This window comes from Onychostruthus taczanowskii, unplaced genomic scaffold (genome assembly GCF_017590055.1).
Source record: "Onychostruthus taczanowskii isolate IOZ18803 unplaced genomic scaffold, ASM1759005v1 scaffold71, whole genome shotgun sequence".
Taxonomy (NCBI): domain Eukaryota; kingdom Metazoa; phylum Chordata; class Aves; order Passeriformes; family Passeridae; genus Onychostruthus; species Onychostruthus taczanowskii.
Window position 1 is genome coordinate 4,306,617 of NW_024504898.1, and position 12,726 is coordinate 4,319,342.

A 12,726-nucleotide genomic window follows, 5' to 3' on the forward strand; every position below is an offset into this window, starting at 1 on the left:
TTGTCATCTGCTGCTGTTAAAAACCAGCAGGAAAGTGTAAGTCCTAGAGAAACTTTCAGATTGATTTCTGAAGCATGGTATTGGCAAGGTCTATAGTGATTATACTCCAGCCTATTTCCTTATCTGGAGTCTTACTTTATCCAGTGAATACCTCCTTTTTTAATCTTTGGAAGAAAAATTCAAGGTATTCAGCAATATCTGACGTTAACAAGCCATGTCAGTTTGAATAGAACATTTTCCTTTTTTTTTACTAAAATGCTCCCAGTGAGGCTTTTCCATCTGGTTCTGTTGAGTAAGACTGGTTTTTTTTCTATTTAGAAGAATTCACAGTGACAAAACTACTACCTGTTTATCCAAAGCAGTATCATAAAAGTAATTTCAAGCTATATTTATTTATCCTAATGTTTTTGTCTGCTATAGTAAATGTAATGCAGAACTACACCTAATTATCAGCACTCCTCTATGTGAAACAATTCTGAACCAGTAAACACATTTTTTTCCACTGTATTATGAAACCAGATTCTCATCACAGTTGGCAGCTCTACTTAGAACTAATATATCAGGACAAAGGAATTCCCTTTACTGGAAAAATAAATAGTCATAATAATAAAAAAATACAGATGGAGAAATAAAAGAGTATCCAAATTGAAAGCCATGGAGAAGATTTTAACTGCAAGCAGGTAATGCAGATGTATACACTAAGGTTTAATTCTCCTGCTGGAAACCATCTGGTGTATCTCATCTATTTAAATAATTTACATAATTCAGTACAAGACTTGTTAATGGGTCCAGTACTACCCCATGCCTGACAGTTCTTCTATCTTGAGATCAATTTATCTACATTTTCAAAATATTCTTTAGTACCTTAACTAATGAAAATGTGTATTTTTATACCCAGTTCATGCCATTTTTATATCCTGAAACTGTTCATACCATATAGCAAACTTTTTTTTTCCCCCTGGCTTTTGACTTACATTCTTTTCTTTTGTTTCTGAAGCATCCCAAGCAAATATAATGACCTGTTCTGCTTTTTCTGCTGGCTTAATATCAACCGTGCATGAATGAAAAATTTCTTCACAGCAAGGGTTGTCAAACATTGGAACAGGCTGCCCAGGGAAGTGGTTGAATCACTATCCCTGGAGATATTTAAAAGATGTTCAGATGTGGCACTTGGAGACATGGTTGTAGCACGGTGGGGGTTGGTCTCTTCTCCCACGTAGCAAGTAACAGGATGAGAGGAAGTGGCCTCAAGTTGCACTACGGGAGGATTAGATTCTATATTAGGAAACATTTATTCACAGAAAAGGAAGTCAGGCATTGGAATCACCATCACTGGAAGAGTTCAAAAGTCATGTGAATGTGGCATGTGGGGACATGCTTCATTGGTGAACATGGTGCTGGGTTAACAGATGAACTCGGTGACCTTAGGGGACTTCTTAACCTAAGAAATTCTATGATTCTGTCAAAGAAGGATACAAATTCAGCATACCAGAGTTTAAAGAAGAGTGTGTTACTTTGTCCCTTGGAGTCCCAGGTGTGAAAGGGAAGTCAGTATGCATTATAGAATCATATATACTCATATTTACTGTGAATATTTGCTGTTCAAATAACACAGGGTAAATAATACTGTATGGTCCCTTTCTGTGTAGAAAACATTTTGTCCCCAGGCCTCAGCTGGGGAATTCAGCAGAGCTTTTTTCCAGTTTCTGGATTCAGTGCCTTCAGAGAAGCAGTGCCAGCATGCAACAGACACAGACAGAAACATTAGGTAGAACTAATTGGAAATCTTCCTTTGAAACAAAACATGGATAGAAGATTCATTGCATGTAGGATGTCAGATTTCTCATTTGAGAAATACTGGCAAATGTGAGGCATAGGAAATGGCTCAGAACAGGCAAGAGGTCCCATGTATTTCAAGATGCACATCTCAGGGAAAATACAGATAAACTTTGGACAAAGTTTTCATGGCTTCAAGATACCATAGCCGTGAAGCAGGAAAATGTCTTATCTTCTGGATCATGTCCACCATTTACCATGGTATACAGATATCTATGGATGCAGCAGGACTGGAGTCATGCAAGAGTTTTTAGAATACTTTCTATGGAAGACAGTACCTGAAAGCTCTGCAACCTTGGTTCTGACCACTTCAGGGATAGTAAAGGGTGGTTGACTTCTAATCTCTCCTTTGGTGGCTCTTGAAAATCATTGAATCTGATGGAAATAACAGTTACTTGCTTCTTGCTTTCGAGTTGGGACTCTGGTGCTGGATGATCTGGGACAGGCTCACGCAGTGTACCCCACTACTGCACAGTAAGGGAGGCTCAGAGACACACATGAAGACTATTTTGTGCAAGTTCAATGAAATTAATGGTTTTGTGGTTTTGCTGAGGCTTCTGTCTTCCATGGAATGTAATTCCATTCAGAAAGGGAAGGTTTCTAATCCTGGAAAATACTTCCAATCTCATGTGTTTTGGGGATGAGTGACATTTTTAAAGAAAGGGAGAATGCCAAAAGCAGGCAGCCCACTTTGCACTTATCACCACTATTTCATGACTGTCAAATGTAAGCTGTACTGGAAAGGAGATTGAAAAATGTTCAAATATAAAACTGGAAGAAGGCATTATTATTAGTTTACTTCTGACTACTATTTTGGGTTGCTCTGTTGCTGTTTTGTTTTAGTAATTGAATTTTCTTGTTTATGAACCATGTGCATGAGCTCCCTGCCACTGATTAAGAATACTAGCTCAGGGCGCTAGGAAAACAAAACAAAAAAAAATCAAAAAAACAAACGGAGCCAAATGAAAAAATAAACGTTATTCAATTTATTGTCCACATCAGGTGCTGTAACTTGTGGGTGTAGTGACAGAACAACTTAGTGCTGTATCAGGTCTAGTCAGAGGAGGGGCTGGTGGTGTGGTGGAAATCCCTTGTGTTGGGAGGCAGCACAAGCAGAGAAGGGGCAGCTCAATACATTGCCTGGTGCTCAGGCCCTGAGTTCAAGCTTATATTTTATGGTTCCCAAGACTGGCAGTGATGCTGAGACAGTGTCTTTCTCTCAGGCAAAGGGAACAAGAGAAGGCAGTGGGAAAATGGCACGTTGTTTCCACTCAGAAGTGTATTAGCCCATGAAAACCAGTAGAACCAGCTATATATAATACTACTATTGTAGTCTATTTTTTACACATCAGAGAACTGAAATCTGGAGTGCAAGCTAGCAGGCTTGGTTAAAAACACTCCTCTTATAGTAGCAAAAGGGCTTTTTCTTCTTTTCCTATTGGACTGTAGAGCAAGGGAGGTTTTTAGTAAAAAAAAAATGTTCTAGACTACAAAATGCACAGATGTGGGTATGTTGGTGTTGTATTTGATAATTGCTTTGCAAAGCAGTAACTTCATACTCAGTAAGTCATTTTCATAATGAAAGCACTTGCATTGTCAGAGTTTATGGGTTTGAGAAGCCAAAAGTGGCACAGCCACCTCCATTTTGGTGCTGCTGCTCTGGATGTGCCTCTCCAGTGCCAGACCTTTAGGTACTTCTCTCTGAGTTAGTCCTGATACGCTACCACTCAGGCTTGCTGTGTTGAGGAGGGCTCCACCAGCTGCTGCTGCTGAGCTGTCTCTTGGCTTCAGTGCTCCCATTATGGCTTGCTGTCCAGCTCTGTCCGTGTGTTGAAACCAGTGAGGCAACAGCTCCAGGTGTAAGGCAAAGAAGAGCTCCTGCAGATGGAATTGGCACAGCCAGTGTCCTCACATTGCAGAGGTGACAAAGAAAAGCAGTGGGGAGAGAAAAACTCTGCACTGTATTCTCCTGTGCAGCACTGCTGAAGGTGGCATGATGGCTGAAGCACATCTGACTAAATTCAATCTCTGGAAAAGGTTTCAGAAGATTCAGAGCTGGTGATGAGATGAAACCTGAGTGATCCTTTCTGAGTGACTCATCTGTAGATCAGCGGCTGACTACAGAGGAAATTTCACACTTAGCTGTCTCTTCTTTTGACTGCTTTTGCATCACATTTTATTTCAGATAATGCACTGTAAATAGTATTCCTCACTGAATTGTTCCAGCCTATCACAGTAAACCATAGTTACTGAGACAAGCACAGGATGCTGGGGTTTTTTTGGTGTATAACCAATTTTCATACACATACTCATTTGGGATTGAAAACTCTCTTTTGAAAGCCTGGATGCTCTGCTTCGTATGTGAGGGCAAGCTCTAGGATCAAGGAAGAAATTTATTTTTATTTTTCATGAAATATTTCTTCTGATATGGTATTGATGCTTAAAGTCCTCTGATTGTAGACAAATTGTCAGAAAATAATAGGTGGTCTCTAAAAATGTTTCCTTTGAAAATTAATTGCAATTGTTATGAATCAATTCCATTTATCCTGTTTGTGTTGGCAGGTTGAGGCTTCATTTGTTGCTCTCAAAGCTTTCAGTTTTGCTACATAAGTTGTTAATTTTAAATAGGGCTCAGATAAAGCCTAATTTAAGGCTAAATCAGCGTGAGAGAGCTTTAAGGCAATCCTGTTGTCACTTGTTGTTCACTCTTGTGGTATAGGCTACTTGCATAATCAGATGGTGAGCATGTGTTTTGGACATTGCTCCCTCTGGGCCAATCCACACAGTTGATGTGATATATGTTAAAGTCCCCTGCTGGAAACATTGCTTTTTGGTTCAAACTGTGGCAATTTATGTTTTCAGTTTGGTGGGACCAAAAGTTCAGCCCCAGAGTACCAATCAGGACGGTAATTATCACACAAGCTCATTCAAGCTTCAAACCCCCAATGGCAGTCAGACATGTGGGAAGAGCTTCCTCTGACAAGAATAATGCAATAACCCTTTGTAAAAAGGCCCTTCTCATCAGGCAGTGTCTGCATGTATTTTTAGCTCTGGAGATTCCTGGCTCCAACCCCCGCTGTTGGCCAAGGCAGCAGCTTCCCACCAGGCACTGCTGAGAATAGAGGCTCAGGCCACTTACATCTACTTAGCAGTTGTGTTAATTGTAGCAACCCTTCTCATAAGTGGGATTTCATTGTGAAAATTAATACCTTGACTTATGTGGAAGAATTATCACTCAGTTTAAATTGGGAAGTATGAGAATAGCAAAACTGGCAGTATTCTCATGTGTATCTTCATCTTTCCTGGATACTTGTTTCAGTGCTTTTTTTAACAGTGGGAGATTTTTATATCACCACTATGATGAGTAGGTACCAAATTGTGAAATATATCTGTCAAGGGTGATAAGCACAGTTCTCTTGTGGGAAGAACACTCATCCAGTAGCTCATGGTGGGGACATTCATTGTGCACTGAGACTCATGCACGCACTAGTTTTGTTTTGCAGCCACTTTGCACAAGTATGAATCGTGCAAATCCTGAGACAGTAAGAAGGATTGTATGTGCAATTCATAGGACATCTCAGAGGTTGTAATAATCCAGACAATGTGAAACACAGGGTAAAGAACGACTATGCATTTGTTTCCTTTTCTTCCTCCATTGAAATACATCAAGGCTAATTGTAGAATTTCATTATTACTTGATAGACAGTGAAAATAATATGGAAGCTCCTAATTAGTTTGTTTCTTCATACTTTCCCTGTTTTCCAAGGTCTTTCCATCTTCCCAGTTCTGTTGGTTATCCTAGGCTCATCTACTAAGCTGATATAACATAACTACCTCTTCCATTTTTTGATGCTTATTAATTAATATAAATATATTTAAAGGCAGTGAGAGAAGTATCAACATTTGGACTCAGGGAGAACACTCAACTATAATTTTTGTTTTGCCTGCAGTTTTAAATTATTTTTAAATATCCAAGGTAAAATGTGGTCAATGTACTTAGCTTTAAGCACAGATAAAACTTAAGGCCTGATTGCATATTTTTCTACATCTTGGAAAGCCATTTATGCATAAGTAAAGAAGGTGAAAGAGGCAGACACTGATCTCTCTGGTGACCAGTGACAGGACTCAAGGGAATGGCCTGAAGTTGTGTCAGTGGAGGTTCAGGTTGGATATTAGAAGAAGGTTCTCTTCCCAGAGGGTGGTTGGGCACTGGAACAGGCTCCCCAGGGAAGTGGTCACAGTGCCAGCCTGACAGAGTTCAAGGAATGTTTGGACAACACTCAGGCACATGGTGTGACTCTTGGGGATGGTGCTGTGCAGGATCAGGAGTCAGACCAGATGATCCTTGAGGGTCCCTTCCAACTCAGAATATTCTGTGATTCTGTATGTACTTAAATACTAATTTGGATGTAAAATAATGCAAGACTAACTACAGAGACAGAGCTTTTCATTATGTTATTTAAACCCCGTATTTGCATTTATATTGCTACACATGATGGGAAGTGTTTACATGGTATTTGAAAATTTGGGATTGATGAACAAGTAAACATACCTATGGGGTTTGAACAAAATGCTTCCTATTTTTGAGCAAAGTGCTTCCTCTGAAAGAATTATGAGGAAAAAGAGATTTCATTGTAACATACTCTTTAAAATTTATGGAATATTAAACAGAGAACTAAATGAACTTGAAACAATTCAGACTCTACCTAATAATAAATCAAGGCTTATGGTAGTTTTCCAGCCCTAGTAAAGTGCTTCCAAAGTGGCTTTAAAGTCAAAGTTTAAAAAAAAAGTATTGGAGAAAGATATTTAATAGCAGCTGTTGCATTTTGTTTTTTAAACTAGAATAGCTAACATCTAAATGAGCCTGGATCCTAGGCAGAATTAAGAAGTAGATTTTGGACTTCCCAGATATAACAGGGCAATGAAGTTTTGGACCTGAAACGTATAATCCAAGTTGAGTCCATTGGTGACGTGGTGTTCCTCCAAGAGCAAGGAGCAAGTTCTTTGTGAATGTTGTCTTAATCCTCCTCTTTCTGGCTTCAGTTAGGTGAGTCACAGTCATTTATGGGTAATGACATTAGGCTGCTGGAGTATTTGAATTTTTCACTTGTACTGTAATATGTATAGTTCAGAAATGGTGAACCTTCAAAGGTGAATCTACTTCTCAAAATTCACATATATGAGATTCAGTCACTTCACCCTGGTGCAGGAGCTGTAGTTACTCAAAGGTGGGAGGGATGGAGTTTGATAAAAATTTATTCTGAAACAAGAGCACTGGTCTTGCATATTTGTATCCATGCTGATTAAGCAGAGAATTAATTAGTGATTTGGTACTCAGCTGTTTTCATCTGTTTTGATGAATTTACTGGAAATTCATCAAAAGGAAACAACCAACCCTTGCTTGTGTTGGGGAGGAGATGTGAGAACCAAACATGGAGACCATAGTGGAGCAGTGGGAAGGAATAGCTTCAGTGGAGCCAAAGTGCAGAGAAAGAAGGCTGCAAAAAGAATGGAAGCACAGGGTTGGCAGAGAAGTGAAAAAAGGAAAATACTCTGGTTAAAGAAGGATGGTAAGAATTGAGGGGAAATTGGCCAAATCCACAGTGTCCTCTCTGATTTATAACAGCATCTGAGAGTAAAGCCTGCTATTAGCATTTTGGGGAGAATTTCCAGTGCACAGAGTGACATTTTTGAGCCAGGTGATAAGTTGTATTCTAGGGCTCATACAGAGTAAAACTAAATTTTATCAAAGACATTGGCCCTGTTTGTCATACACAGCCATGACTGCCTGTAATCCAGTCAGCTACTTTTCTTAATCTATACCTGGGGTAACATTTTCCCTGGAGCCACTGAGCAACACTCGTGTTCATTCATGAAGTCTTCTGCCTTCCCTGTATATTCAGGCAATCATGAGGCGACTTGCACAGGTTACCCTGCCATTATTGGTTTGTTTCTTTATTCATTGAGAGAGCTTGTATACCTTTGTCAAAGTAATTTAAATACTTGCTTAAATGATTCCAAAGTCATGTTTATGTGCAAATACTTTTTAACATGCTGCATGCATTAAGTATTCATACTTTAAGACATCGCCTTAAGATTGTCACAAAGTATTAGCATATAGTGCTCTAATGTTGTCAACAGCTTAGGTGGGTTATTCAAAACCTCTGAAGGAATCAATTTGAGAGAATAAATCTCAAGAATATCTGTGGACCAGAGGCTGATTTAGCTTCTGCAGACCCTTTCTTCTCTCCATCTGCTCCTTCTTCATATTTGACATGCAAGCCTGTTGATCCATTAGCAAAGAGATGAATTTCTAAACTATGTTTCCAAATATGTTTCATTTGACATTTTGAGGAAAATGTATACTGTCATGCAGCTTCATAGGACATACTGGTATCTTCAGAAAAAGAATTTACACAAAAGTTGCAACTTTCTTGACCGCCTTTCTGGTTTGATTTCTAGATGCAGTGACAAACCATGAAAAGTTGGCACATCAAAGGCAGAAGCCGTGTTAAGGTGGCATGTGAAGTTGGCAGATAAGGTGAAGAAGGCTATGCCATGCAAGGAAATAATAGGAATAAAATCAATTCCTTGATCAGGAGAAGCCTGAATGCATAGGTGTACCCTCCATAATACAGGCTTTCAACTGACAGCTCGCAACAGTCAAGGTTCAGTGTAGAAGGACAAAGTACCCAGGATGGGCTGGTGTCTGTGTCTATCTAGGTGGCAGACAGAATCAGGAGAGATCAGGAAGTCCTGAGGGAAAGAAGAGTTGACATTTGTGGTGTTGGAAGGAAAAGGAATAGAGACCTGCAAGGGGATGGCAGGGCTCTAGGCGTAAAGCCCACCAAAATGTCTCTGCTATGACATCTTTACTAAGCTGAAGGATGTTTCTTAAAGCCTAGAAGGAGATGGGAAAGATAACATTTGATGCCATGGGGGTCTGGATGGGAGATTTAGTTTTAAGCTACACAAGGAAAAAACAGGTTGTTGAGATATTTTACACGTAGCACCAAAAAAAAATCCTGATCATAATTTAGACTCTTAGTGGAAAAAAAAGGGAACAGAAGAAACTGAATCAGTTTTTTCAGAGACCACTATAAGTAGTGATGATATCCATGACTGTATTACATACAGTCACGTACAGTCATGTATACATTTATACATTGTGTTTATTATTTTAAACTTGTGTTTATAATACAAGTTATACACTTGTGTTTATTCCCTGGTTACAGAGATTGCTCAACAGCATAAACTCCTTTCTACAAACCTTGAGATCTTACTTTTCTACCCAAAGGGTTTCTGCAATGGAGAAAATAAATTCTTTTTAATCACCACTGAGGCTTCTCCATGCCATTATTTTTGTTCATGTTGTTTATTTTTATTTATAGGCACTCATCAGCATAATGTGCCATTGCCTACAGCAGCAGGATTTGTTAGATACCTTAGAATTTTTTTCCTACTTGGCTGTATATCATTCATAGCATTTTACATTCTTTTTTTTCCATTCCCATTTGCAAGCACCTTGGCAAAGCATTACTGATATACTATCATAATTGTTTTCCCTGTGAAGCGATAAGCTGAAGCATCAATAATTGATGAAAGAAATATCTATTTCACAAGATCTCAATAAGAATGAAAAAAGTTAAATGCGAATGGACAGAAACATAGCTGCGCATACTTTTAATCCATCACACAGCTTGCAAAGGACGTGGTATCAGATGACTGTGCAAACTTCAGAAGGCTGCGACAATAGTCTGTTTTTACAATCACTTTTAAACTGATGCTTCTGGAATGAGATGTTCAACTACTACACAGTTCACACTGCTAGATCATGTGGCAGGTTAGAAAAATGTATTAATTGTGCGATGAATTATGGATGAATAAATTGCATATGTAAAACTGGAAATTATCCTGTATTCCATGATTCACTACCTATTTCTGACATAGAGAACTAAATTCTCTTGAACAGAGTCGCACATGTGTTAATTGTCTGAAAACACCCAGAATGTGGCATTTTTTTTACCTTCAGCCATCATTTTCCTTGCCCCAAAATTGGCAGAAAATTTTGGAGCTGATCCCTGCATTACCTGTATTGACTGCACATCCTTCAGCATGTAGGGCCTGGGGCATGTAGGTTGTGATGCCCCACCAATGAAACTATCAAATACTGATTCAGACACCATTCCTTGGAACTTCTCCTCAGTGCCACTCATGGGAATTTCCTAAGGTATCTGGACTGATGGAGCCATACACAACTCTGTGCTGCTCCTCTTTTGCCACTCAGGAGGACTGGAGAGTCTGGCTCAGATTTTAAGACTCTAAATGATCAGGACTTTTTTCTTTATTACTGAAAATGGCATTACACTGTTCTGTACTTGGAAATATATATGAGGTTTTTAGGATTTTTGTATGGAGTCTCTGTGATATGGCTGGCCAGGGACCTGGTTTTTTGTCTATCAGGGTGATGCCTAGTCCTTGACTGGGTATGGTTACTGCTAACACAAACATTGACCTTTCTGCAGTTGTAGTTGCTATTAAATTAAGCAAAGTATTATTAACACTAAACCAACATATCTACACAGAAATCTCTCTCAAATTTCTCTTAACAAGACTTTGACTTTGTTAGCATGATAAGTACACTTAGTGCTAAACACTGGTCACTGCTTCTGGAATAGGGCAGTGAAAGGGAAGAGTCTGTCCTGTTTCCTCACTTTTTTTCTATGCCTTAACTTCATTAGTTTTTAAGATCAATCACTCATACAGAAAATCCATGCAGTTAAAAATTGCCATGATTGGAAAACCATGCAAATGACTTTGGAAGGAAAACTTCAGGAGATAAGTTGTAAATAAGCTTTGTGATTGTAAAATACAGAGTTCAGCACATAAGAACTGTTCTTGTGATTTTAGCAAACTTCACAGGCACTTTGTAAATACTTATTTTAGATCACAGTTAGGAAAATAAATATCTAGCCAGTTAAATTTAATTTCCTACTGTAGCAGGGGGAGGATCCATCCCTTACTCTCTCGTGCCATTGCCAGCAATGCAGAGGTTTCACTGAACTACAGCATCCTCTAAAATGTGGCTGGTTCAGAGGGAGAAGAAAATGGTGGAGTTTGCCTAGTATGGTTGTGTACTGGATGTTGGGTAGTATGATGATAACAAAGCATGATGTAAAAGTATTTAAGTACTTGCCTAATTTTAGGCAGATGAATAGTGCCATTTCTTTTTTAAGATTATCACATGCTTAAAACTAATTACATTATTTTTCTAGATATGTATGGGTTTGGTGATTTACATACACCCACATTCTGCTCATCGATGTCAATTCTTTTGAAAGAATTTATGTTTCTATTTTTTCTCCCCAGGTGGACACCCATGGAAACATTCTGCTAACATCGCTTGAAATTCACAACGAGGTGGCAAGCAACGAGGTCACCACCAGCGTTACAGAAGCCCGAAATTCAACTATATCCTTTGACAACTCAGGAATCCAGTACAGAAAGCAAAGCTCACATCGTGAAAGCCTTGGAAGGCGTCCCTCAGAAAGAACAGGCTCCCATAGCAAGAGGGGCCATTTACGAAGAAGGTCTTCGCAACTGAAAATAAAAATCCCCGATCTAACAGATGTGAATGCCATCGACAGATGGTCAAGAATGGTGTTTCCATTCACATTTTCTCTTTTCAATTTAATTTACTGGCTATACTATGTTAACTGAGTGACTTAGTTTTTTTAAAGGACTTCAACTATAACAAGTGAAGTATTACTTGCCTGCAGAGTTTATATATATATTTATATATATATATATTTATATATAAAAAAAATATATATATGAACTTTTACTATGTAGACCATACTCATGTATGTGTGAATACATGTAGCAAAGAACTGTGTGTACTTTAAAGCACATACTGCAAAGCAAAAATATATGTATGCACACACACATGAACACATTCATTTTGAGGTTATGGACACTTTAACATAGAATGCACTTCACAGGAACTTTTTAAATTGAAATGCAGGTGTCATCAAAGAAGCAAACCTTGAGAAAGTAAGTGTTGTATATTATCAATACAAAATTTTGATTGTCATAGAAATTTTTGAACAGCTGTAATCATGTATAAAGTCTGTATTTAGTAACATCCTTTGTAAATGCTGCCATACACACTAACCATAAAGCAGTAAAATTACACTGGTAAGTTTAAAATAAGTTATTTATATTGCAGATCCATCAACTACCATTTCATCAAGCCAAATTTATTTTTCTTTGCTAAATTTTTTGGGTTTATATATGTCATAATACATATTTTCCCAGTCCAGGATGGACATAGTTTTTAATGATCTCTTGCTTTCTCTTCTGCAGTAAGCAAACTGATCATGGGAGTGTTGTAGGTCTTTGGAGACATATACAGGTTTATAATATTTCAAACAAACATTTTAAGTGTCCATCAACAGTGACATGAATCTTTTGTAAGTACTGTAAATGTACAGCACATTATCCTTCCCTTGGACTGATTCCAGCTGCCATGTCATTTTGAAAAAGAACAGCACATTTCTAGTATAATATAGCTGAGAATTCAACTACTGTCAATGTGCTCCACATCTGCTGTAGATTTAAAGATTGTTATTCCAGTGAAAGCATAGAAGATGTCTCAGGTTATTTGTTACTTCAACATGAAATCACCTAGCTGTAGCCTTTTTTAAACATGCATTCATATTATTTAACATTCTTATAACATTGTATGTTAATGTAAAATATATTTGCATAATATGCATATAAGTATATTTTCTCAATATTTTTCTTTCCTGTGCTTGCTATCGTGACCGCATGTTATGTCATATTTTTGTTTCTGTGATGTTATAACTTTTTATTCTCTAGAGTTGA

The 12,726-nt window shown here is 38.1% G+C and overlaps 1 protein-coding gene across 3 annotated transcripts in view; it reads left to right on the forward strand.

Moving 5' to 3' along the window:
- GABRB3 (gamma-aminobutyric acid type A receptor subunit beta3) overlaps positions 1-12,237 on the forward strand; it is a 112,749-nt gene extending 100,512 nt beyond the window's left edge. The window contains exons 9-10 of one of the 3 annotated variants that reach the window (XM_041422107.1): positions 5,995-6,000; positions 11,209-11,559. In XM_041422107.1, the coding sequence (XP_041278041.1) occupies positions 5,995-6,000; positions 11,209-11,559 (357 nt within the window). Of the gene's footprint in view, positions 1-5,994; positions 6,001-6,826; positions 6,839-11,208 lie in introns of all 3 variants that reach the window. The other 2 variants (XM_041422106.1, XM_041422105.1) reach the window with 2 other exon arrangements.
- The last annotated feature ends 489 nt before the right edge of the window (positions 12,238-12,726 follow it).